The sequence below is a fragment of the Phocoena phocoena genome, chromosome 9, assembly GCF_963924675.1.
Source record: "Phocoena phocoena chromosome 9, mPhoPho1.1, whole genome shotgun sequence".
NCBI lineage: Eukaryota > Metazoa > Chordata > Mammalia > Artiodactyla > Phocoenidae > Phocoena > Phocoena phocoena.
The window spans coordinates 105146302-105173525 of record NC_089227.1 but is presented as its reverse complement, the minus strand read 5'-3'; the positions used below and the strand labels follow the sequence as shown (position 1 = coordinate 105173525).

The 27224-nt window shown below is 58.1% G+C and overlaps 1 protein-coding gene across 1 annotated transcript in view; it reads left to right on the top strand.

The window, feature by feature from the left end:
• Positions 1–27224, top strand: part of PTPRN2 (protein tyrosine phosphatase receptor type N2) — a 523279-nt gene that overhangs the window by 386415 nt on the left and 109640 nt on the right. Inside the window, exon 14 of the mRNA XM_065883635.1 lies at positions 26757–26969. Within this exon, the coding sequence (XP_065739707.1) occupies positions 26757–26969 (213 nt within the window). The remainder of the gene's footprint in view (positions 1–26756; positions 26970–27224) is intronic.

Here is a 27224-nt window from a genome sequence, read left to right as displayed (position 1 = left end):
CAGGGACAGTCGCACTGGTCCCCTGGGTGAATGAGCAGGGACAGTCGCACTGGTCCCCTGGGTGAATGAGCAGGGACAGTCGCACTGGTCCCCTGGGTGAATGAGCAGGGACAGTCGCACTGGTCCCCTGGGTGAATGAGCAGGGACAGTCACACTGGTCCCCTGGGTGAATGAGCAGGGACAGTCGCACTGGTCCCCTGGGTGAATGAGCAGGGACAGTCGCACTGGTCCCCTGGGTGAATGAGCAGGGACAGTCGCACTGGTCCCCTGTGTGAATGAGCAGGGACAGTCGCACTGGTCCCCTGGGTGAATGAGCAGGGACAGTCGCACTGGTCCCCTGTGTGAATGAGCAGGGACAGTCGCACTGGTCCCCTGGGTGAATGAGCAGGGACAGTCGCACTGGTCCCCTGGGTGAATGAGCAGGGACAGTCGCACTGGTCCCCTGGGTGAATGAGCAGGGACAGTCGCACTGGTCCCGTGGGTGAATGAGCAGGGACAGTCGCACTGGTCCCCTGGGTGAATGAGCAGGGACAGTCGCACTGGTCCCCTGGGTGAATGAGCAGGGACAGTCGCACTGGTCCCCTGGGTGAATGAGCAGGGACAGTCGCACTGGTCCCCTGGGTGAATGAGCAGGGACAGTCGCACTGGTCCCGTGGGTGAATGAGCAGTGACAGTCGCACTGGTCCCGTGGGTGAATGAGCAGGGACAGTCGCACTGGTCCCCTGGGTGAATGAGCAGGGACAGTCGCACTGGTCCCCTGGGTGAATGAGCAGGGACAGTCGCACTGGTCCCCTGGGTGAATGAGCAGGGACAGTCGCACTGGTCCCCTGGGTGAATGAGCAGGGACAGTCGCACTGGTCCCCTGGGTGAATGAGCAGGGACAGTCGCACTGGTCCCCTGGGTGAATGAGCAGGGACAGTCGCCCTGGTCCCCTGGGTGAATGAGCAGGGACAGTCGCACTGGTCCCCTGGGTGAATGAGCAGGGACAGTCGCACTGGTCCCCTGGGTGAATGAGCAGGGACAGTCGCACTGGTCCCCTGGGTGAATGAGCAGGGACAGTCGCACTGGTCCCCTGGGTGAATGAGCAGGGACAGTCGCACTGGTCCCCTGGGTGAATGAGCAGGGACAGTCGCACTGGTCCCGTGGGTGAATGAGCAGGGACAGTCGCCCTGGTCCCCTGGGTGAATGAGCAGGGACAGTCGCACTGGTCCCCTGGGTGAATGAGCAGGGACAGTCGCCCTGGTCCCCTGGGTGAATGAGCAGGGACAGTCGCACTGGTCCCCTGGGTGAATGAGCAGGGACAGTCGCACTGGTCCCCTGGGTGAATGAGCAGGGACAGTCGCACTGGTCCCCTGGGTGAATGAGCAGGGACAGTCGCACTGGTGCCCTGGGTGAATGAGCAGGGACAGTCGCACTGGTCCCCTGGGTGAATGAGCAGGGACAGTCGCACTGGTCCCCTGGGTGAATGAGCAGGGACAGTCGCACTGGTCCCGTGGGTGAATGAGCAGGGACAGTCGCACTGGTCCCCTGGGTGAATGAGCAGGGACAGTCGCACTGGTCCCCTGGGTGAATGAGCAGGGACAGTCGCACTGGTCCCCTGGGTGAATGAGCAGGGACAGTCGCACTGGTCCCCTGGGTGAATGAGCAGGGACAGTCGCACTGGTCCCCTGGGTGAATGAGCAGGGACAGTCGCACTGGTCCCCTGGGTGAATGAGCAGGGACAGTCGCACTGGTCCCGTGGGTGAATGAGCAGGGACAGTCGCACTGGTCCCCTGGGTGAATGAGCAGGGACAGTCGCACTGGTCCCCTGGGTGAATGAGCAGGGACAGTCGCACTGGTCCCCTGGGTGAATGAGCAGGGACAGTCGCACTGGTCCCGTGGGTGAATGAGCAGGGACAGTCGCACTGGTCCCCTGGGTGAATGAGCAGGGACAGTCGCACTGGTCCCCTGGGTGAATGAGCAGGGACAGTCGCACTGGTCCCCTGGGTGAATGAGCAGGGACAGTCGCACTGGTCCCCTGGGTGAATGAGCAGGGACAGTCGCACTGGTCCCCTGGGTGAATGAGCAGGGACAGTCGCACTGGTCCCCTGGGTGAATGAGCAGGGACAGTCGCACTGGTCCCCTGGGTGAATGAGCAGGGACAGTCGCACTGGTCCCCTGGGTGAATGAGCAGGGACAGTCGCACTGGTCCCCTGGGTGAATGAGCAGGGACAGTCGCACTGGTCCCGTGGGTGAATGAGCAGGGACAGTCGCACTGGTCCCCTGGGTGAATGAGCAGGGACAGTCGCACTGGTCCCCTGGGTGAATGAGCAGGGACAGTCGCACTGGTCCCCTGGGTGAATGAGCAGGGACAGTCGCACTGGTCCCCTGGGTGAATGAGCAGGGACAGTCGCACTGGTCCCCTGGGTGAATGAGCAGGGACAGTCGCACTGGTCCCCTGGGTGAATGAGCAGGGACAGTCGCACTGGTCCCGTGGGTGAATGAGCAGGGACAGTCGCCCTGGTCCCCTGGGTGAATGAGCAGGGACAGTCGCACTGGTCCCCTGGGTGAATGAGCAGGGACAGTCGCACTGGTCCCCTGGGTGAATGAGCAGGGACAGTCGCACTGGTCCCCTGGGTGAATGAGCAGGGACAGTCGCACTGGTCCCCTGGGTGAATGAGCAGGGACAGTCGCACTGGTCCCCTGGGTGAATGAGCAGGGACAGTCGCACTGGTCCCCTGGGTGAATGAGGAGGGACAGTCGCCCTGGTCCCCTGGGTGAATGAGCAGGGACAGTCGCACTGGTCCCCTGGGTGAATGAGCAGGGACAGTCGCACTGGTCCCCTGGGTGAATGAGCAGGGACAGTCGCACTGGTCCCCTGGGTGAATGAGCAGGGACAGTCGCACTGGTCCCCTGGGTGAATGAGCAGGGACAGTCGCACTGGTCCCCTGGGTGAATGAGCAGGGACAGTCGCACTGGTCCCCTGGGTGAATGAGCAGGGACAGTCGCACTGGTCCCCTGTGTGAATGAGCAGGGACAGTCGCACTGGTCCCCTGGGTGAATGAGCAGGGACAGTCGCACTGGTCCCCTGGGTGAATGAGCAGGGACAGTCGCACTGGTCCCCTGGGTGAATGAGCAGGGACAGTCGCACTGGTCCCGTGGGTGAATGAGCAGGGACAGTCGCACTGGTCCCCTGGGTGAATGAGCAGGGACAGTCGCACTGGTCCCCTGGGTGAATGAGCAGGGACAGTCGCACTGGTCCCCTGTGTGAATGAGCAGGGACAGTCGCACTGGTCCCCTGGGTGAATGAGCAGGGACAGTCGCACTGGTCCCCTGGGTGAATGAGCAGGGACAGTCGCACTGGTCCCCTGGGTGAATGAGCAGGGACAGTCGCACTGGTCCCCTGGGTGAATGAGCAGGGACAGTCGCACTGGTCCCCTGGGTGAATGAGCAGGGACAGTCGCACTGGTCCCCTGGGTGAATGAGCAGGGACAGTCGCACTGGTCCCCTGGGTGAATGAGCAGGGACAGTCGCACTGGTCCCCTGGGTGAATGAGCAGGGACAGTCGCACTGGTCCCCTGGGTGAATGAGCAGGGACAGTCGCACTGGTCCCGTGGGTGAATGAGCAGGGACAGTCGCACTGGTCCCCTGGGTGAATGAGCAGGGACAGTCGCACTGGTCCCGTGGGTGAATGAGCAGGGACAGTCGCACTGGTCCCGTGGGTGAATGAGCAGGGACAGTCGCACTGGTCCCCTGGGTGAATGAGCAGGGACAGTCGCACTGGTCCCCTGGGTGAATGAGCAGGGACAGTCGCACTGGTCCCGTGGGTGAATGAGCAGGGACAGTCGCACTGGTCCCCTGGGTGAATGAGCAGGGACAGTCGCACTGGTCCCGTGGGTGAATGAGCAGGGACAGTCGCACTGGTCCCCTGGGTGAATGAGCAGGGACAGTCGCACTGGTCCCGTGGGTGAATGAGCAGGGACAGTCGCACTGGTCCCCTGGGTGAATGAGCAGGGACAGTCGCACTGGTCCCCTGGGTGAATGAGCAGGGACAGTCGCACTGGTCCCCTGGGTGAATGAGCAGGGACAGTCGCACTGGTCCCCTGGGTGAATGAGCAGGGACAGTCGCACTGGTCCCCTGGGTGAATGAGCAGGGACAGTCGCACTGGTCCCCTGGGTGAATGAGCAGGGACAGTCGCACTGGTCCCCTGGGTGAATGAGCAGGGACAGTCGCACTGGTCCCCTGGGTGAATGAGCAGGGACAGTCGCACTGGTCCCCTGGGTGAATGAGCAGGGACAGTCGCACTGGTCCCCTGGGTGAATGAGCAGGGACAGTCGCACTGGTCCCCTGGGTGAATGAGCAGGGACAGTCGCACTGGTCCCCTGGGTGAATGAGCAGGGACAGTCGCACTGGTCCCCTGGGTGAATGAGCAGGGACAGTCGCCCTGGTCCCCTGGGTGAATGAGCAGGGACAGTCGCCCTGGTCCCCTGGGTGAATGAGCAGGGACAGTCGCCCTGGTCCCCTGGGTGAATGAGCAGGGACAGTCGCACTGGTCCCCTGGGTGAATGAGCAGGGACAGTCGCACTGGTCCCGTGGGTGAATGAGCAGGGACAGTCGCACTGGTCCCCTGGGTGAATGAGCAGGGACAGTCGCACTGGTCCCCTGGGTGAATGAGCAGGGACAGTCGCACTGGTCCCGTGGGTGAATGAGCAGGGACAGTCGCACTGGTCCCCTGGGTGAATGAGCAGGGACAGTCGCACTGGTCCCCTGGGTGAATGAGCAGGGACAGTCGCACTGGTCCCCTGGGTGAATGAGCAGGGACAGTCGCACTGGTCCCGTGGGTGAATGAGCAGGGACAGTCGCACTGGTCCCCTGGGTGAATGAGCAGGGACAGTCGCACTGGTCCCCTGGGTGAATGAGCAGGGACAGTCGCACTGGTCCCCTGGGTGAATGAGCAGGGACAGTCGCACTGGTCCCCTGGGTGAATGAGCAGGGACAGTCGCACTGGTCCCCTGGGTGAATGAGCAGGGACAGTCGCACTGGTCCCCTGGGTGAATGAGCAGGGACAGTCGCCCTGGTCCCCTGGGTGAATGAGCAGGGACAGTCGCCCTGGTCCCCTGGGTGAATGAGCAGGGACAGTCGCCCTGGTCCCCTGGGTGAATGAGCAGGGACAGTCGCACTGGTCCCCTGGGTGAATGAGCAGGGACAGTCGCACTGGTCCCGTGGGTGAATGAGCAGGGACAGTCGCACTGGTCCCCTGGGTGAATGAGCAGGGACAGTCGCACTGGTCCCCTGGGTGAATGAGCAGGGACAGTCGCACTGGTCCCCTGGGTGAATGAGCAGGGACAGTCGCACTGGTCCCCTGGGTGAATGAGCAGGGACAGTCGCACTGGTCCCCTGGGTGAATGAGCAGGGACAGTCGCACTGGTCCCGTGGGTGAATGAGCAGGGACAGTCGCACTGGTCCCCTGGGTGAATGAGCAGGGACAGTCGCACTGGTCCCCTGGGTGAATGAGCAGGGACAGTCGCACTGGTCCCCTGGGTGAATGAGCTGGGACAGTCGCACCACGACTGACGTGCCCTGGACGGCACAGGGAGGAAAGAAGTCTTTAGCGGGTCAAGTGCCCTGAGATTTTGAAGTTGCTGTAGCAGTTAGTCTACTTTGACTACTCTCTCCCTCAAGTAGAAAACTGGAAATTAGTCTCAAGTTTCTACTCTCTCACCTCTTACGTATCACCTTACTAATATGTCTATCTTAGTACCTAAATACATTTCTTCTCTTGCCACTGCCTTAATTCAGGTCCTAATAATCCTGCATCGGAATTATTGGGAGAAATAAGTTTTGAGGAGCACCTCATCATACCTTCACGTGTTTCAAAGGCCAGACAAGGAGAGATGGGGACTACGTTTGGTTCCGAACGTTACAGAAAGCACAGCTAGAACTGGCCGGGGGAAGTGGAGGGAGCTCACATTTGGGCCCAAAAGCTGCCTGGCTCCCCCAGCGTGTGGGTGCTCAGTGTCTCCCGGTCCACAGAGTCCAGCACCCTCTGGCCCGGTGCCTGCCGCTGCCAACCCGGCATCGCAGCTCCTTCCCCTTCCCGGTTTCCTTTGGGAGCCTGGAGCTTGCTTCCCACGTAGCCCCCCTCCCTCCCTTCTCCTCTGCCCCGGCGGCCCCCTCCTCTGCCCCCCCACCCCCGAGCCAGCCCCTCTCCTGACTCAGCCAGCCCTGACTCCGCAGCTGGAGAGGTTGCCCGGAGCCCTGGCCCCGTGGCCTCGCCTCCCAGGTGAGCAGACCCGGCCGGATGTCTTCTTTGTTCACTTCTGGTGATTTTCCCCTCTGGGTTTTCATTGTTCCTCCTTGAATTCTAGCGTCCCAGGATGCCCCAGTCCAATTAGGGACAGGGCTGTGTTCTGCCCCCTGGGACTTCTAAAGCCCGCACAGTCAGGGGGGATCTGAACAGAAGGAGGTGACATTTAGCTCCAGGAGCAGGTGTGTGAAATCCTAAGCTCTATATCCCCGTGGCTGCACTGCCATGGATGAGACCCCTGAGGAAGCAGAGGCTGGACGCTACCAGAGAGATGCCCTCTGTGGCAGGGAGAGAGGGTCGCTGGCCCTCCCGCCACTGCATCTCCTAGATCTCTGAGAAATCCAGCTGTCGTGTCTGTTAGAGAGGATTTTCTAACCCAGCACACTGCCTTCCATGCCTCACGTGTGCTTTTAGTTCCTTGCAGGAGGAGAGGGGCTAAAAGAGTAGTCAGAGTCTCTGTAATTTGCTGGGAAATAAAATTAAGCAGCTCCTTCCACACCTATCAGGTTAGGAGCGTTTATACAGAATGTCCATGACTTCTGTGATCACTTCTGCCACGCGGAGCGCGGGGAGCGTCTCGTGCAGCCCCAGCAAACAGGCCTGGCTCCGTCCGGAGGGGGACTCGGCTCAGGGCAGCATCTCCCTCTGGCACGTGGCCTCCCTCCGTCAGAGGAGGTGGGATCGCGGGTGACCCTCCCAGGCTCACTCAGCATCCGGCCGTGGGTGGCCTCTCATCACCCTGAGAGGGGTGCCAGTTCTCAGGTGACAGTCGATCTCTATCCAGGACCCTGTGTGAGAGCCAGACCCTGGCAGAGAAAATTAATGGAAGAACACTTCCAGCTCTTGATGATAATTTTTATTGAGCCCCACTTGGTTTGTTGTTAAATTGTGACTATGACCCATAATATGTCTGAAAGAAAGGATAAAGATATTATATACCTACGGTGATTACATTGCATTCTTTGGTTTATGAACCTCGAAGTCCCACAGAGAGAATTATCCGTCACAAGGCGCCTTCACGGCTGATGTTAAGTGTCGAATCCTAAATTGCCTGAGAACATGTAATGGCAGAGCGCTCACTTCCGACAGCGCTTCTGTGGTCACCCACGGAAGGCGCGCCCGGCGACGGGCATTTCAGATGGAACCAGGGACGACGACTGTCCCAGGCCCCTCTCACGGGCTCTACACACGGTGTCCCGGGGGCCCGCGGGGCGACCCTGATGAGCTCCTGCAGTGATCCTGGCAGACACGCAGGAGGGACGTGGGCGAGGGTGGATCACAGACGGCACTCTCTCGAGGGGAAGGGCAGGAAGTCTCACTGGATGGGGAAACCAGGCGTGGAGGGAAGGGAAGCCGTGGTGCAATCAGGGGGCACGACCACAGCGGGGAAGGCCTGGCTTTCAGGGGAAGACGGCCGCAGAGCCCGAGGACGGGCACCGGCCACTCCCCTCGGCTTCTACAGAGTCAATGTCAGCGTCCTAGGGACTGTGGTTTCCCCACCTTTTCAGCGACATTTGCAGAAATTGGATATAACCACGAGGATTTTATCTTTGAGAATAAAACCCAAAGGTCTTAGATCTCTCACGGGTACTTTGTCTCTGAAGTTGCGTGAGGAGCTCTGGGTCTGATGCTGTTGGAAGGAAGAGTTATCTGCTGCCGTAACCAATGCAGAGGGCCCGGGAGCCTCAGGGATCCTGTCCAAACGCAGCTGTTTGCTGTCGCCGCCACCGCATGGCGTCCAGGGGGTGTGATTTGGACACGCTCCCCACAATGACCTGCACCGTGCGGTGGAGCCTCGCTCTGGGCCTCTGGCCTGTCCCTGGATCTGGGGAGACACGAGTTACCGCTCAGGGTCCCATCACCCACCAGATGCACAAGCACAGGTGGCAAGAAGCACTAGTGCCCACACCCTCGAGTGGATCCTGCCCACAGTGCTTCCGCGAGCGAGACACACGACCACACTGCGCTTCCGTGTCCTTGTCTGGAAAACAGAGGTGAGACCAGATCTGACCACAAAGGGTCGTTGTCAGTTTTAAGGAAGATGCCTCGTGCAGTGCCCGTGGGCTGGGACGTTGGCACCGAGTTCATGGCTCACAAGCGTGGTCAGGGCAGGTTCCGGTCGGGAAAGGGCTGTTCTTAGACGGCAGGTATTTAACTTTGAAAGTGACAAGAGCGATGGAACGGACACAGTAAACCCCAATAAATGCAGCCATCACCAGGGCCCTAGGCTCCAAGACCTGCCCGTCCATGTGCTTACCCAAGAGGAACTAGTGCACTGACCTGAGATCTCTCCTCCTTCCTCCGAATGGCCCCAGGAGAAGCTGCCAGACCAGGCGGTGCAGGGGAGCAGGGGGGTCCCCGAAGCTGGGGCGACACCTCCTTCCCAGTTCAGACATTCGATGTCTGCATACCGTTGGGCTGGTGCACCCCCTTTACGGCAGATGATTTTTCCTCTTTGTATTTTTATTGCTGAATTGTATCTCCTTAAACTACAGCTTCAGCATTTGTCTGAACACAGAATTTCCGTTTGCCTCCGTGGAAATGAAGGTGGAGCCCACACAGTGGAGAAAATGATAGTAGCGAGACAGGCCCGGCGCTGACCTCCACCCTCCTCCATGGCTGGACCTCTCTTCTGACCCTTCTCACAAGCCCACGAGGCGAGTCCCACCTCATCATCGTTTCCGAGGCAGCGAGAAACTGAGCCCCTCGCTCAGGTCAGAGTCAGGAAGTGTCAGAAATGGGGTTGGAATCCTTTCTCTAAAGCACCACACGGGGTTGCCCCCGGGCCCCGTGATGTGATCAGGACTTTCTCAGCAGGCAGCACTGAAATGGAAGGGAAATGACCGTCCTGGTCACCTTCACCCCACGCAGGACGGCAACAGAAACTCCAGTTCGAAAGTAAGAGCAGCCACTTAGCTAGACACCAGCTGAGCTCTTCAGAGGACCCCGGAGCCCGTCGTGATGAGGGGCTCGGAAGGGTTGCCGCACTCGGCTCCACCAGCATCACGGAGAGGGCAAAGGTGATTCGCGAGAGGCCGTTCCAGCCAGCGGCTCTGCGGGCACCTGACGTCGAGGGGGCAGGATGTGGAGGGTCCGGCCCCCTCCACGTCGGCCCCCGGCATCCAGGGTGATGGGCGGGCAGGGGACAGCTGCTGGGAGTTGGGCAGTGACAGGGCTTGACCTACGGGGACAGCCAGCCTGCGTGGGCCAGGACTTGCAGAGAGGCAGCTTTCTCAGCTGGGACCCGCACACGGGCCTTGGAGGAAGGTCCATCTGGGGACGCGCCCAGTCAGCCTCTTCCAGACTCCGGGAGCGGCTGTACTTTGCCTCCAGAGCCTCCTGGCGCCGTCGCTGTCCTTTGCGGCACAGCAGTGCCCGAACTCGGCATCTGAAGACCGCGGCTGTGGGCCCGGCCCGATTCACGGCTCCGGGGGTCCAGAGCGCTGGCCCCCCGCCTAAGGAGGCCGTTCCTGTCACAGGGAGGCCGGCTTCCCGGGGGCCGGGAAGATGTGTCACCTCCTCCTTGGAGCAGCTCCCATCACTGTGCCGGATTTCATCCGCCGGCGTCGAGTCCCCGGGTCCAGCCCCCTCGGGCGGCCCGCGGCGCCAGCAGCTCAGGATAAGCAGGCCTAGGGGGACTCCAGTTACTTTCCACAGGTAGAGACTCACGAGGAGTTTTAGTTTCCCCATTTCCCAAACTCTCTGGAGTGCGGTTATATGCTTATCTTTTTAAATCTTAGTCCAGGGCCAGTCCTCTCCTAGGACCTGCCCGTTTCACGGTAGCAGCGGCTGGAGGCCAGCGATTCCGGCCACGCGGCGTGTAGGGCCCCTGACGTCCCGTGGGCGCCCGTCCCCTCCAGCAGGCAAAGAGCGGAGGGCAGATGTTTCTGAAGTGGCGCAGCTGTTCTTTCCTGGTGGTGTGCATTGTTGTAGGAGCCATTTGACAAAAATCAGTTTTTTAAAGCCACGGCTATGTAGACGTGATCAAGAGAGGACACCGAGACCTGAGCGAGTGTGCCCTTCACACTGTGAGGACGGGCCATCCCGGGTTTGCTGGAAGTCGCAGGGGGAGCCAGCGGCCTGGGGCCCTCGCCACAGCTGGGCCGCGCCTGGCGTCTGCGGGGGTCGACGGCCCCAACTGGGGGCAGGAGGCTTTGCACGCGGGGCAGTTGGGTAAGAGGACACGGCGCCTCTGCCCACCGTGGACCTTCCTGTGTGGTGAGCGCAGGGCCCGTGCCGCCCGTGCCGCCCGGCACCAGAGCCCATCCTGCCCAAAACCCCTGCCCTCCCGGGAGAGGGGCCGCGCGGGACCGTCGGCGCCGCTGGGGCCCCGGATGCGGTGGCGGAGGCCGGGGGGCCGCGTCAGAGGGAGCGAGGACGGGCACGTGAAGTGGCATCTGTGGTGCCGATCCTTCGGTGATGGGTGCCAGAGTGACGGCAACGGTAAAGCCCGTAAGATGCCCGCAATCTCGTTTCATAGAAGACTGAGACAGTGCCAGCTGTCTTTTCCAAAGACAATTATTATTATTGAATGAACAGTTATTACTATTACGGGGAGTTTGGGAGGAGCCGATGGCGCCCTCACTGCTCGCCCGGAGCTCGCAGGGTCCGTGGTGAGAAACCGAGTTCTCCCTGTAAATGGCGTGTGCACAAGTCTGTGCGTGCACGCACACGCGTGTGTGTGTGTGTGTGTGTGTGTGTGTGTGTGCGTTTACTGATGGTCTAGCCTTGACCAGCTTGGGACACTTAGTTTACCTCTCAAAATGTTGGTTTTCTCATCTGGGAAAATAGAAATAGCAACGCACAAATCTGGGGCTTCTGGGGGCCCTCCGGGGGCTCCATGAGCCCCACGTGGAAAGGCAGCAGACAGGGCTCAGCCCTGTCGTTCAGCCCTGCTCAGCATGGTGTTCTCTTCTCCACGTGCACAAGTATGCACGTGTATGTGAGATGGCGTGTGTCAGATGCTGTATGCACTTGTGTACAAGATATGCGTACGTGTGAGAGGGTGTGTGTTCACATGGGAGGTGATGTGTGTACATGTATGTGAGAGGACTGCATGCATGTGACATGGCTGACACGTGTTGTAGACGGTGTGTGGCTGTGTGAGGTGGTGTGTGCCTGTAGGTGAGACGGTGTGTCTGCCTGTAGGCGAGATGGTGCGTGTGCCTGTAGGTGAGAGTGTTGTGTGCCTGTAGGTGAGACTGCGTGTGTGCGTGTAGGTGAGGTGATGTGTGCACATGTTTGTGAGAGGTTGACAAATCTGGAGCACCCAGTTATTCTGAAGGCAAGGGATTCAACGTAGGGTTTCAAATAAGAAACTTTGAGCTCAAAGCACAGGGGCTGGGGGAGCAGTGTCGGGGCAGGGGTTCTTAGATGCGGAGCCAGTACTGGCAGCCGACACAGGGGCCTGGTGTGGGCAGCCAGGAAGCAGGGTGCTCTGAACGCACCAGCTTGGTTGGTTGGAGGAAAGGGAGCCAACCTTCGATGGATCTGAGGAAGAGTTGGTGCAGGGCATAGTGAGAAGAGAAGGGGGTCAAATGGATTGAGGTGAGGATCCCGAGGACACGGGGCACAGGTCGAGCCTGCACTGGTGCAGGTGGGGCCAGGAGTGAGGTCAGAGTACATCGTGGCCTGAAAGAAGGGACAGACCTGAGCACGGGAGGACGAAGGATAAGAACGCCTCTAGCCTCACCCCAAAGAAGGACATTCAGGACAGAGAGGCCGTTGTCGTGGAAACCGGGACACCCAATGGGAGAGAAGGAACTGAGTCTATTCTGAACATGCTGAGCCCACAGGGCCTCTCATTCTCCCGACTGTCACCTGGGGAAGCCGCCCTTCTCCCCACCGTGCCAGTGTGGCTGCCGCATTTAGGCACTGCGTTTGTAAATGGCCTTTTAAAAAGTATTCTTAATGGTCAGGAGTGATCTTTCTTTAAATGTTTATTTTATCCTTAAAAATACTCAGGAGCCATTTGGAAATAAGAACAGTGAAACAGGGGGTGATCAGGTTAAATAATAAGGTCTTGGAGGAATCAGAAGTACAAAATGCTTAGAAAACGTAAAACTAGATTTCTAGTTTTGTTTGAGCATATCTTCAGATAATTCTGAATGAGAACTTCAAATATGACAGAGAAAGGTCGAAGTAAATATGTAACTTCCTAAGGTGTTTGAACTGAAATATCTCAGGAGATTATATATATATATATATATTAGTTTTGCAAAAATTTTTAAAGCTGTCTCAGTACATGGTAGCACCCTATGTAAGATTATCTGCTAATTTGTACCCTACTTGCTAAAATGCGAATGTACATAATGCTGCATCCACAGAGAAGATTCAACCGTTTTTTACTCAGTTGGCTATTTGGCAGCTATGGGTGAATTCATACGGAATTCTGAAGGGCCATTACTGGATTTCTCAGAGTGACAGCTAACCCTGAACCTTCTGGGACTGCTCCATGTTGTGTCAGAAAGACAAGCCGCTGGCTCTTTCCAGAAACTTTGTCCCCATTAGATCTCAATACTTGTACACATGTTTGCAATGTAAAATCAGAAAATATCACTTCATAGTGATTCATCTTCTGTAGGCTTCAGGTACTAAGCCAAACTTGTCAGGCTGTGACAATTTTACATTTAATGGGAGCCTATTTTCATACATTAAGGCATACGTCAGTGTTTTCCTTAAAAGTATATGTGAACAGGAGAAAGCTGGAATGCATAATTATGAAATAAACATTTGCTTGGATTGCTGTTCTACTTTTAATTCCAAAGTAATTTCAGGAAAAAAAACTGTTTCCAAACAATTATAGCGGACATGTACTATGTAATTGACAAAGTATGTGGAAGCACTTTTAACCCAAAAAGAGAGAGAACCCACACATTCTTCATAGCACTATTGTGTTTCATCCGTAGATAACGGCATGATTTAGCCATTTTCAGAAAAGTTAGATTCTTGTTCAAGTGGTAATGAGTCTTTCCTGCAAACATTCGCTCTAAGGAATTTTAGCTCAGTTTTGTGAGGAAGGATAAAATCTAGTCATGAACATACAATACATTTACTATACTGGACATCAATTATTAAATATGTATTTTATAGCTCTATTTTGTAAATAATAAATGGTTAGATCTTTACAAAGAGGGAAATTGAAAGTAATACATCTTCTAGACTCTAGAATCTAGAGAATAAAAAACAAATTGAACTGTAGGGAGACTGCTCTGTTTGTAAACATCTGTCCGTATGAAGAGTTTTTCAAAATGCTACTTTTAATGGACGAACCATTAATAGTAATAATCAGGTTTTGAAGCTTTTCTTGCCCTTACAGGAACTGTCATTTCAAAGTTTGAAAAAGAAAATCTAAAACATATTCCTGCATATTTGTTAACCAATCCTTCAAGCATAAATTCTTGCTGAAATACATTTTTTGGTTTTAGTGCAATGGTTTCATGTGATCCTGTTAAGCCATTGGAGGGAGTAGCACCTCTATTTCATAACAGAGTTCCTATTTTTGTATTTTGAAAATTCTAGATCAATCTGAATATAAGCCGAGATGAGAATAATAAAAGCTGAATTACGTTGGTGATTTTCTTTCTGTTTCGAGGAAAGAATTCACATTTTTCTTGAAATAAAGTAAAATATTTGAACGAATAATTTTATTATTTCTCCATTCCTCTCCATTTTAAAGATTTTATCGCAATATGTTAAAGTTGCTCGGGTGTCACCCCAGCTGGTGAATGTGATTGCCCTGCTTCCAATATGCAAGGGAGACTGGTGAGGAATCTACTCAAATGCAGCCCCTCTTGTTGCAATGGACTTGGCTTCTGTCTCCATGAATAAGGACTTGTCATTAGTGTCTAAAACTCTTCCAAATATTGTCCTTGAAAATATTGCTTTTCACAACTAATGCAGTTCAGTTGAGTCATCTACACTGACCTGTGCAAGCATCCTTTTTAGAAAATTATCTCAGTGACGGTTACTATATCACTAGGAGGTTGACCAATAAAACATCTTGCTTTTCAAAATTCATTCATTGATATAAAATGTTATTTTCTTTAACATTGTATCGGTATGAAAATACACATAGCTACAGTATTAAAAGGATCAAATTTCATTTTTATAACTGAAAATCATTTTTATAAATGGATTTACAAATCAAAAGTATTTTAAATATAATTCATGTACCATTATATTTTTTAAACAAAATTGCTTCAGATTTTCTGAAATCAAGCAAGTATCCCAGAAGGTCTTTTTGCCACTTTCTATCTTACCATAATATTGAAAATTCCTGATGTTTCCCATGACAGTCTTTCTCTATTTTGTTTTAAAATACATTTTCTCTGATCATTTAGTTCATTGGAAGTTTATTCTAATCAGTTAAATGCGTGGATCTATAACAGTTTGGTGCTAAGTTGAAAATGAGATTTCTAACACAGAACATTAGGTTTTACACGTAACGAATGTGGACTGCACTTTAAAAGAAGTCTTAGCAAGATCAACATATCATTTTAAGCTAGATTGTTTAGATATGTTGTAGGTTTGGGTGAATTTTACATATACTTCTTATTCATCAGCTAAACAATCCTAATTTCTATATGAATAGTATACGCATCAGATATAAATGATTCAACCAACATGCCTCTCAAAAACATTTTGCGTCACGTTTAGAAGTTTTCTCTGAAAATGTCATTGAAACTTATTATTAAATGAAGTCTAATCTCTCATGACAAAAAAAAAAAAATCCCAACAGCACCATTCATTCTCCAAGATATTAGCTGAACCTAGTCTTACATTGTTGTCAAAACACTTTCCTACTAAAGTATTTTTAAGAATTAAAAGATAGATACATTTTTCCCGCCCTGGATGTAAGAAAGCATTTTTAAATAAAGGGAAATAGAGTGAAAACCTGGTGGATTAATTTATCAGTTTCTGAAACGGACTTGAAGGATCAGAACCTAAAATACAAATACATTCTTTTAATGAATTTCCTGGGCAACCCGTTCATCTTTAAGCTCTGGGAGTGAGGGCTCCGGACTCAGACGCTGCGTCCTGGGGGGGGGGGGGGGGGTTGGGGAGGAAGGTGAGGGAGCACTTGACAAGCCCTACCCCATGAAGAATACACTCTGTGGTGTGCACCAAGGCGTGGGTGAGAAAACAGACTTTCCTGCTCATAAAAACCTGCGTTAAGAGTTTAAGGCCCTTCTAACTGTTTAAAAAGTGACCACAGGCAAACTTGAACTGTGCCACCATCGTGCCACCCACCCTTCCTGAACGCACAAGAAAGACAGGGCATTAAATTCAGATTAAACCGGGAATGTGCTGCTTTGAGGTTGGAAGTGAAACCCTTTGGGACAACTGAAAAACTAGCTAAATAAAATGAATGTATTTGCTTATTATTTACTTATTTAACATGTCATATCGTGTTTGTATGGAAAGCAGGACAGTATCTGACTTCGAGCTGCACGCCCTCTCTGGGGTCGCCGACCCTCTGACCGCCCCCAGGGGCCCTGGACGACGCGGCTGGGGTCCTCCTCGCGCTGTCGGGCCTCCCCTCGGTCCGCTCCCCTGGCCATCCGAGCAGGGTCCTCACAGCCGGTTGTGGCTCCTGGCGATCGAGGGCAAGGAAAGTGAGAGGGGCGTGCAGCGGGAGGCCGGCCGGCGAGGAGGGTGCCGCCGAGGCCGGGCCCCTCGCGGGCTCCCGGAGCCTCTCGGCGCCTCACCGGGGATCGGGAGCTCGCGCAGGTTCCCCTCCAGCGCGGGTGAGCAGGCCGGGCGCTCCCCGAGGCGGCGCGGTCCCCGGCCCCGCGAGCCCCGCTGCCCCCGCGCCAACCCCAGGTGCGCCTGGCGGACCTCTGGTCAGCCGGGGAGGGAGGCGCGGCCGCAGCGGCCGCCCGGCCCCGGCCCGGCGCGCCGCGCCCCGGGAGGCACCGCGCTGGGTCTCCGTGAAGATGCACCGTCCGCGCTCACTCCCGCCAAGTCCCAGGGCCCTGTTAGCAAGGCAGGCGGGCCGACAGCGAGGGCCGGGCGCCCAGGTGCCCCCACGGCCGAGCATGGGGCCTGGGCACGTGCCCCCTGCCCGCCCCCGTCCCCCCTGCCCGCCCTGTGCCTGGCGCGGCGTCTCCTGACCGCCCGGAGTCCCCAGCACCTCAGAAAAGGCCGGCCCTCCTGTCCCGGAGAGGATGTCCCTGTCCCCGGCCCCCCAGCGTCCTGAGATCTCCCCACGCGGGCTGAGGCGGCCCGGGAGCCCACTCCCCCGCACACAAGCGAGCGCGCCCGCGCACAGGCGGTTGCTATGGAGAGGCCGGTTCCCAGCCAGGCTGAGGGCGGCAGGTCCCTCCCGCAGGCCTCCCCTCCCTGCCGGCCCCTCTGTCCGCAGTCCTACCCCCTCCCCCGGCCGGGGCTCTACGGGGCCCCTCCCGCCTCCTCCCCTTCCCCCTCCTCTTTCCAGGAGGTACCGGGCCGACCCGGGCCCCCCGGAGGGCAGCAGGGAGGAACAGCCAGTCGGGTCTTGGTCCCCAGGTGGCGCGGGGCGTGGGCTCCGGGGATGGGAGCGATCCGGCGGCTCGCGGGAGGCCCGGCGGGTGGACAGAGGACAGGGGGTCTGTAGGCCCTGACCCGGCGTGGGGACGCGAGAGCAGGGGTGGCTCCCCCTTCGTGGCCTGCCGGCTGTCCGCGGGCGGTGTGCGCCCTGGTGGGTCGCTGGAGTGGAGCCGCGGTGCCCCTTTGGCCGCCCCGGAACTGAGTTCCCCCTCGAGCTTCTCGAAGCCCGGCGAAGCGGCCAGCAGGCCTCCAGCCCCCGCGAGCTCGGGCCGTTCAGGCCTACCGAGCCCGGGTTCTCGGAAGCGCTCGACTCCCGGCCCCTAGAAATAGCAAATGCAAGTAGATCTCAGCTTAGGCCTTCGGTCAGAGGCAGCGAGTCCTTCGGACACTTTAGACAGAGGCAAGCACTTCGCAGGCACTCGTGCCCGGAGCCCTGGCCCGGGGAGGGCGGGCCGGGCGGTTAGGCACTTCTGTTTCCGCGAGGGGAGCGCGACGGCGGGGACCCTCGGCGCGGGGCAGGTCTGGGGGCAGCGCCCGGGGCAAGGGAGGGCGGAAGCGGTGCGAGCTCGCCCGCGGGGCCGACCGGGCTGGGGGCGGGGGCCGCGGCTCTCCCGGGCCCCGGGGCCGCCGGGTGTGGGCAGAAGGGGCGTCGGGCGAGGAGGGGCCGCCGCCTCCAGCTGTCCCGAGCGCGGGAACAATGGGGAGGCGGTGGGAGAGGGGCACTGGGAGGAGGGCGCCCGGGTTTCCAGAAAAGGAGAAACTAAAGAGCCCTCCACAGACTGTCATCTGCATGTGACAAGATCTCCCCCCCACTCCTTTCTTTCTTCCCCTTGTGCCTGCAGCTGTGGGCCTCGAGAGCGCATTGTACGCACAGATGTTGGGTTTCAGCTCTCGCGCTAGGCTGCTCGGCGGGGGGCGCCGCGCACCGGGGGTGCCCCGACCTGTGGCTGCGACCAGGGGTCCAGAGCGGGGAGCGGGGAGAGTGGGGGTGAAAGGGCGGGGGAGCGGCCGCGAGTCCGCGGGGGGCCGCTCACCAGGCCCAGCCGGTCTGGTGGCCCCCCAGGCCCCTGCTTGGCCTCGGGCGCCGCCGGCCCGACTCAGAGTCGCGCCCTGGGCCCGCGCCCGGGGTCGGGGAGCTTCGGGAGGAGCGAGCGACTGAGAGCGCGGCCTGCGACCTCGCTCCGCCCCTTCTGCGGGGCAGTGGGCCAGGCCGGGCCTTTGACCTGGGGAAACGAGGACGCAGCTCGATTCCTTCCTTTCCCCGCCATCCCGTCCCGACGTTTTGGGCTGGCGGCCCGCATTTCGCCTGGACCAAATGGCGGCAAAGTTCTCAGTAGTTCCTGCGTCTTCGTAAGCGCCTTCGAGACCTAAACACTCGAGCGGGATTCCTGTAAGGGGCGGGGGGCGGGGGCGTTTACTCGCTGATTTGCCCGGCGTCATTGGCCAGCTTCAATTTGGAAAGGGAGCAAAAGGCCCCCAGGGCAAAAGTGTCAAAACTAACTCGGAAGAAGGATGTATCCTGAGTTTTTCTCTTGCAAAGAGTTTCCACGCCACCCCTCCCATAGCAGAGGTCACAGCAGGGCCGTGCAGGTTGACATTTCTTGCCGTGTCCCCTCTCCCCCGGGTGCTACCCTGAACTTGCCCAGTCTGAAGTGCGACTCGAACGATGAAAGGGAGAAAGGCTGAAAAGAAAGAAAAGGCGAAGGCCCGGGCTGCCGCGCTGTACAAATGACTGACAAAGCCGATGTCCATTCATAGTCTCGGGCGGGAGAGGGTGTTTGGAGAGCCGCGGCCCCTTAGCCAATTGCTGTCAGCAACTTGTGTGTGTGCGGGGGGGACATCGCTATAGCAACCGGTGGCTGGGCCGCGAGCCGCGCCGCCGCCGGCCGGGTGCGCGCCGGGCCGGATATAAGGCGGGGCGCGGCGGCCGCGCAGGATGGAGCTGCGCGCGCGGCCGGTGGCCCTGCGGGGACCGTCCCGCGCCCGGCCCCGCGCCCACCCTCTCCGCGCCCTGACCCGAGCGCCTTGCCCTGGGGCCGGGCCCCGGCGGAGCGCACAGAGCCCGGCCGAGCGGCGGAGCAGAGCTGCGGGCTCCGAGCTGGTGCGGCCGCCGCCACGGCCCGTGGAGCTGCGGCGCGCGGCACCTTTGTCTCCGCCGGCTGCCGGAGAAGTTTGTGGTCAGAAGCAGGATGGCCCCGCTCGTCTGTGGCTCCGGCCCAGGGAAAAAGGCTGACGGCGGTGATGGCGCCGCCGCTGCCCGCGGCCGCCGCGCCCCGAGGCCGTTCGGCCGGGCACACGTCCTCCTCTCCTCCGGCTTGGGCGCCCGGCGCCCGCCCCGCTGCAGGTAACCAGGGGCGCGGGGCCGGGGCGTGGGCACTGGTGGGGCCGTAGAAGGGACAGGGGCCGGGTTGGGGGCCGGAGGGAGCGGGAGAGACCCACCGAGGGCATCGCCAAGGCATGTAGGTGGCGCGGCGAGGAACCGCAGCCTGGTAAGGGTGGAGGGTGCGCGCGGGGCGGGGGGCGGGGGCGGGGGCGGGGTGAGGGGCTCGGATGGGCGACCTGGGCGTCGGAGAGCCCAGTCCTGGGGCTAACTGACTCGCAGCAGGCTGCCTGTCAAGTGCTCTGTTTGGCCGGGGAGGTCTGCGTCTGAGGTCATTCCCCAAGTGGGTCAGGGGTGGACATCCCGTGGTGACCCGGTCGGTGGCAGTCCCACCCCAGAGCTCCCCGCGAAGACCACCGGGGCTGGGCTGGGGCCACTGCCTCTCGGACTCCGCATCGCCATCCACTCCGGGCGGGCGGTTCGGACCAGCAAGAGGGCGGGGGCGGGGGCGGGGGCGGGGGTCGCAGATGGGGAGGGTTGTGGGAAAAGATGAAGGACGGGATGAGCAGCCGGCGTGGAAGGGAACCAACGTGGGAGCATTTTCCTCGCAGCCCGTTTTGGGGCGCTCTTCGCCCTCCTTATCGGGGCCGGAGCGCGCCTCTGTGCTGTCGAGGCGTCCCAGTTAGAGGACGCTGGATGGGCACCCAGGGAGGAGAGTGCCAGGGGCAGGTGGGGCCGTGTGTGGGAGTGCAGGGTTCTCTGATCTCCCCGGTCGGGTGGAGAACGCCTCCGAGCGGCCACCTCCCCTCCCCCAAAAGGAACCTGCGCTGTCTCGGCGCCCTCCCCGGTGGGGCGGCCGCGCGCTTGCCAGAGAAACTTCTGACGCGGAGCTGTTTGAAGGAGGGACTTTATTTATTGACTGCCTGTGTGGTTCTGAAGTGGGACTTGCCTCGGGGTCTTACAGAAGCCTCGGTCTCGGTCGGGGCCGTCGGGCAGACCCCGAACTAGGGGTTGAAACCTCAGCAGAAGAGACCCTGTGGAGCCGGAGCCGGACTCCCGCCCTTTTGTGTCATCAGTGCTCAGAGGTCGCTCCACGCTGGACGGCTGGGGGTGTCTGTCACAGTCACCAGTGCCTGCTGCACCCCCAAACGCACAGCCGGAGGGTGGCCAGGAGCCATCGGCCGCAGCGGGCACGGTGCCCCCGCCAACCGCCCAGCTCCCCGGCCCGGCCCCTGCCCCCGCGTCCTCCTGCTCTGGGGTCCAGTGGCCCCGCTAAGTCCGCAGACAGCGGCCCCTGGTCGGCACCGGGGAGCCTCCCCGCCTGGGGTCAAGGGCGCTGCGGGGCCCAGTGGTCTTCGGCAAACCGGCCTTCTCTGGATGAATGCGAACGAAAGTGCGAGGCGGTGAAGGTTTGCGCGCAGGAGGGACACGGAAGCTCCCCTCTCTTTAGCAGCCTCGGAGGGGCCGCCCGCACGCAGCTAAGCACACCCCGCTTGGCTCCCGAGACGGGCGGCGAGGTGAGGCAGGGGACCTGTGCGGCTCCGCGGGGCCCGGGGTGGGCGGGCGTCGTTGGGCACACTGATCCTTGCCCCGCGGCCGGCGCGCTTTGTGGCCGGAGGGGCTGGGCCCCCCGCACTGTCCCCGCGGGAAGCGGGCTGGGTCCGCCTGGGGACCCCCTCCGCGCTGTGAATACCGCGGCTCCCAGGAACCCTCGACCCTTTGTGTCCGGCGCTGCGGTCCGATCTTTCCCACCTCGGTGCGGATCGCCTACAGGAGAAAGGCGGGAGGGACTGGGAACGAGAAGTGAGAAAGCCGGGGCCTGTCGAGGGGGAGGGGCCGAAAACGGCCGTGCGCCCCCGGGACCCGCGCTCTGAGCGGCGCCGCGGCAGGGTCCTGACCCGCGACGCCAGGCGAGCCTCCCAGAGGCGGCTTCTAAGCCTCCGCGAAGGAGAGAAGCAGAAACCCCAGTGCTGAGAAGGGCTTGACTCTTGCGGAGGGAAAACTCCTTCCAGAGCACGGGGGACCCAGGGGACGCCTGACCCCGGGGGCGCGCGCCCGGGCCTGGGCAGGCCGCGGACCGACTGTACGCTTCTGCAGCGCGGGCCCCCGGCCGCGCTTCAAGCTTATTGGTCGGGTTTGAGTTTGGATGCGATAAACATGCCGACGGAGCCTGAGAGGTGGCCGGGGCCGGCTTTCTCCCTGGCCGGGCCACGTCGGTCCCTTCTCGGAGGGTCGCCCTCTGTTTCCCGCGAGACAATTTGCTGTTTATCAAGCTCTGCTAAAAATTAGTTCACACGGGGGTGTTTTTCCCACTTTAAACATAAATATCGTAAATCTTCCCTGACACCTGAAAACAGAGTATTTCCCCAAAACCGATCTCCTAGGAGTGCTTAAAGATGCAAACAATTTATAATCTTCCGTGTATTTACTTTTATGCCTATGCCTGAACCATACCTCATAAATAGACGATTTTAAAACAGCGTATCCCCACTTTATTTTCATTGAGGTTTATATTTAAGAATAATTGTTTCTTGGAGATGGTTTTCTTTCGCCCGTATAAGCTTTTTTTTTTTTTTTTTTTGGCTACTTGAATGGCAGATTTGCAAGTACAATTTCATCTGCACAACGAACAATAGCCTTCGGCTGCACAAAGGATTCCTCCCACCCCGAATTCAGACCGCAATGCCTCTTGCTCTGATAATAGCTTCTGAAAGGATTTTGTAATGCAGAGAATTAATACATGATTATTTCCGCCTGACTTCTCTCATTTATTAGAATTCTGTGGCCAGTTCCAAATTAAAAATAGTTCAGTTAACAGCTTTAAAAAAATACTTTTAAAATATTTTAAGACACCGCCCCCCCCCCAATATTTTTAAGTTTGGTCATTCCTGTGGCCTGAAAGCTGTTAAAAATTTTGATCGGCTTTAAAGTGATAGTTACTATATCTTAGTAAAATATATCTTAGTAAACTTAGCATGAAATTTCCAAATAATTCTAAGATGGTTCATCTGGGAAACCAAAGACAGACTTGTTTTTAACCATGCATTAGTAGTCTCTAAAATTAATTTCTAAATATTACAGAGAAAAAGATCTTTACAATTATAGTAACATAAAAGTGCAGAGGAACACGGGATACGGCTGGGTTTGCAAATCAAATTCTTTAGAAATGATGCAAATGAAAACAATATCAGGAGTTTAGTATCAATGAAATTGCTGCATGCCTGTGCCCGTAAGTTTTTGGGTACAAGTGTGTTTTAAAATTGAAGCCAGCGATTTCGATAATGAATTGCTAACTGGTTGCGTAGCACAGCCTTGGGAAAATGCTACACTTTTCTACCCATCAACAAATATTTTTTACCATAAAGTTATATATTGGTGTGGCTACCTCACAATCAAGTTTGGGTATACAATGTTCTTTTTTCTTCTTTCTTCTTTTATTTTAGGCTTACCACGTGGACAGCTTAAAAAAAAAGTTTTGAAGGCATTTTGCCATAAATGGCAAAGAAGATAAAGGAAGCCCCAGGCACCTTCACTTATAAGCACAGATCAAAATAGTTTAAATAGGTCAGGACAATGTCTGCAGATTCTAAGAGCAATTCCACTGATTGCCTCTGTGGTCACATATGCATTTCAAATCACAGCTTTTGCAATATTTTATATTCTGAGTTCAAGGAGCTGCAGGTGGAGATGGTTGAGTGGAAGAAATACGCAATGTGCTTCCGTTTACTCTCGATGCATCTAACCTGATATAAAGTTGACTTACTCTTCCTGATTCTTATAAAAAATCATACTTTTCCTGCTTCTGCAACTTAGTATTAAGTGCTTGTATATGTGTCGCCTGCACCCTGGGGTACACAGACACCCCGTGCTCCCTGTGTGACCAGGCTGCTTGGGACGGCTGCTTCCTCCACCTTCCCCCTCACCCCTCCCCTGCTCCAAACTTTCCAGGGGGTGGGAGCTGCCACTGTACAGAAGGAGGCGGCCTGACTGTAAATGTCAAAGTCATAAATATTTAAACATTATTTTCTTTTCAATTTCAAGTCAAGACTGACAAGATGCCTCTAATTAGTGGAGGGCTCTCGGCAGGGCTCAGCGCCAGGACAAGACTGCAGGAAAGCACCTGTAGTTACAGCCCCTCGGCCTGGGGGAGCAGGGACCCAGGTCACTCCTGGGCAGGACAGAGGGTCAGACTCACTTGTAAGCAAAGGTACCCATTGCTTTCTCTTAAATCTCCTGGTTAGCAGGGGTCCCTTAAGATTTTTTTTAACTCTACAATAAAGAAAGGCTATACAATAATCATAGTTACTTAAACTCAATCACTGTGCCGAGGACGGAGTTCACGCTCTTTAATTTTTAAAACAAAGTGTAAATTTTTATTTCTTCCGGGATTCCTCAGTCCTGACTTGCAGCCAAGAGTTTTTCCTCCCCGCGTGACCCTCCCGACAGCACTAGGTAGGACGTTGGAGTCATTGAGGGCGCCCCAAGGAAGAGCGACTTTTCGGGCTCCAACCGAGGTGCCCAGGGGCCAGCGAGAGGCAGGATTCCCAGCCGGGCCCTAAGATCCTGCGGCCGCAGCGTCACAGTGGCCCAAACCGGCGCATCCCTCTCTGTCCCCAACAGGCTTCCTTCCTCTCCTGGTCAGATCCCTCCTCCCCGACCGCGCCCGCTGTCGAGGCCCCTCCTTGACCCGGTGCTCGCCCTCCCCGGCCTCACCAGACCCCTCTCCTGGATGCGGGAGGACCACTGCCACCCCTTCCCTGCGGGGCAGCTCCGGCCCAGGCGGCGGGGAGCTGGACGGGACCGTAGAAAGTGGGACTCAGTGGGCGTGGAGTCCCGTCCTCTTCCCCGGGAGCACCTGGGACCCAGCGGGGGCTGCGCAGCTGGCCGGAGACAGAGCGGGGGCCCAGGGAGGAGGGACCCGGGCAGTCACTCTCCTTGACATTTTTCTTTGACCTCTGAGTAAACTCCAAGCGCTGCGTGAGGGGAGACCGGGCAGGCCCCTTTCCGCTTCCCCGGCCGAGCGCAGCCTACGGGTCACGGTGACCGTCGGTTTCCGGCAAAAAGGACCGAGCCGGCCGTGCGGCGACACTTAGGGCTGCCCGGCCTCCCTCCCGGGGGAGCGCCCCGCCGGGGTCTCTCCTGCCGCCCCAGACCCGGGCCAGGGTAAAGTGCAGGCGCCGCTGCCGGCCTCCTTAGAGGGCCCCTGCGCGTTCACGGCCTCCCACCTGGACCCGAGCGACAACCGGGCTACGCTTGTGCCCCTTACCCAGCGAGACCCCGCGCCTGGGCCGGACCCTGCTCAGGTCCTCAGTCCTCCGCGCGCTGGCGACCGCCCGTCGGTTGCGCACTGAGGTGGTGGCCACCCACCGAGGCGCTGCGCGTCCCCTCGGAGCCAGGCTGGTCACCGCGCGCGTGTGCGCTTCACGTCGCGGGGCAGGAGGGTTCGGGAAGTCCCCGTACCCGGGCGCGGTCAGCCACGTGGGCGCGCGGGGTCCCCCCGACGCCTGGACTGGCTCCCCGGGGGGGGGGGGGCGGGGCGGTGGCCGCCGGTCGCCTGCGCCGGGGCGGAGTGGGGGATGCAGTGACGGCTGGGGGCGCCGAGCGGGGTCTAGCGGGACGCCCCCTCCGCCGGCCGCGCGCCCTCCTTTGTTGTCCCCGCTCGTCTGCGGAGGCTCGGAGCCGGCCTCTCCCGGGAGCGGAGGAGCACTAGTGGGGGGAGGGGCGCGTCGGCGGGGTGGGAACCCGGGCGGCCGGAGCCTCGCCGGCCTCTCAGGGGAGCGTCCCGGGGCGGAGGGCTTGGAGAGGGGCGCGCTCCCCTTGAACCGGCCGCGGGAGGACGTGCGTGAACCAGCGGCACCGCGCGGGGGCCGAGGAGCCGGGCACGGGGGTGTCGGGCCCCCTCCCGGTCCGCCCGCGTCTCCGGCACCGCGGCCGGGTCCCTCCGGTTTATTTCTGCGGTTCGGCCTGTCGCCGCGCGGGGCGGGGACACGGTGCCGGGGGGAAGCGGGACCTGCGGCGCTGGCAGCCGGCAGCCCTCCGGGTGACTTCTTTCTGGGCCGGGGAGGGAGGGGCGAGGGGAGGGGTGAGAGAGGATAGGGAGGGGTCTTCCGCCCGCCGCTCCCTCCAGGCCGAGGGCCGCGCGCACCGGCCGCACTGGCCGGGGGGCCCCCGCGCCCCGCTCGCCCCACCGCCCGGGCGTCCCGGCTCCCTCCCCCGACCCCCCCCCCCCCTCCGCGTCTCCCCCTAGCGTCCCCGCGCCTCCATCCCTCCCGCCGCTGGCGGACCTGCTGTCCTCCTCGGAGCCTCGCATCCAGGCAAGAAAATCCGGCGTCTTTTCTCATTTCACCCGCGTTTCCATTAACCCAGTCCCGGCACCAGCTAATCCGCGGCACCGAAGGCAAAAGGAAGCTAATTAATGACCAGCTTTTCCAGTCAGGACCGGCGATAATTGCTTTGGTGGCCTTTATGATTACAAGATAAAAATGGCCCGGCCTGACATAAGAGGCCCTGTGTACACTCGGAGACAGGAGGAAATGAAGAGTTGGGAGGCTGAATACGGAGCAGAAAATTACTAATAGAAGAGAGATAATGAATAGGCCGGCCAGGCATTCATGGGGAAAAATCCATTTTGTTACCACGCGAAATTAGGTGGTGGAAAGGAGTTTGCTAATTGTCCTCATCTTGTAGCAACCAGGACTGGGGCGGGGGCGTGCATTTCTATTCATTCCCCGAGTAATTGCGGAAGGGTGTGCTGGCCGAGTCTCCATCGTCCACTGGCGTTTTAATTGTCGCTGATATTCCTTATAATGAAGCTAATGAGGCCGCGCACTGTGCAACTTTCTGTGCATGGAGACTCGTGCAACGCGCCGAAAGGATGTTCTTACCCACCCCCACCCCGCCCCCCGAAGCAGGAGAATCCGACGGACCTGGGCTCCCTTACCTTTCACCCGCCGAGAAGTGAACTCCTGGACCATAGTGCGCCCTGTCTCAAAGCTCCTTTCAAGGAAAAGTGCCGAGGTGCGAAGTGCGGGGTCTGTGCGGGGTGTAGACGCGGCCCAGGTCCGAGGTCTGGACGAGGGGACGAGTGGGACGTGCCTTGGAAGGCGAGTGGAGGGGCTTCCGGGATGGCAACTCCCTGCAATGTATCCAAGAATATTAGCCTGACGCTTCACAGAAGCAGGCTCAGTGGTTGGACTTCTGCTGGTACCCTTACGCACAGCAGGAGCTAGGCACCCCCATCCGGCCCATCCACCCCAGCCCCACCGTCTGTGAAGCATCCTCTCCCCGCGTACCTCTTTAGAAGGGACGAAGGCTTTATTTTACTTAAGGCAGTGAATTAGCTGCCAAATACTTTATACCGTTAAGTTTGAAAAACGGCGGCCGTTAAGAGAAAAAAAACAAGTGACGCCTCTGATGACTTTCCTTGTGAAAACATTGCCGTCTGTGGCGCGCTGTGTTGCAATGACTGCAGCTTCTGGTCCGAGGGCTGCTTTCCTGGACGCCCTCCTGTCGTCTCAGTGCCAGCCCAGAGCTTTACGTTTTAGGTTGCGTTTGGAAGGGATGGTTTTCAGGACTCAGGATTCACTGGGTAGTAACCTGCCCCCTCTCCTATTCTGCAGAAAAGCAAACCCAAGCTTCTGCCTCACCAGGCAGAACGAGAGGACTCGACCAAGTTCATCGTGCTCACTCTGGTCTGCATCGTCGCCATCGTGGCGGTCCTGCTGGCGTCCGGCGTCATCTACTGCCTACGACACAGCTCTCGGTACAGGCTGAAGGAGAAGCTCTCGGGACCTGGGGGCGACCCGGACCCCGATGCCACCAGCGCCTACCAGGTAAAAAGAGACTTTTCTAAGTGCTGTTTCGGTTCCATTCACCACTGGAATGGACGGATTGTTTAAGTCGTCTTTGGCCCCTCCCCCATTCCCAGCAGTTGTTCATTTATTCATAGTTTGGGTTCTTGTGTGATGACGATTTGAAACTTCTCATTAGCATTCATGTAAATACCTTGAAACCCTAGTTTTCCTGCTCTAAATTAATCTTACGCTGTTCTGGGATGGTCTCATGTTAGCTGTGAAAGCGGGCTGCTA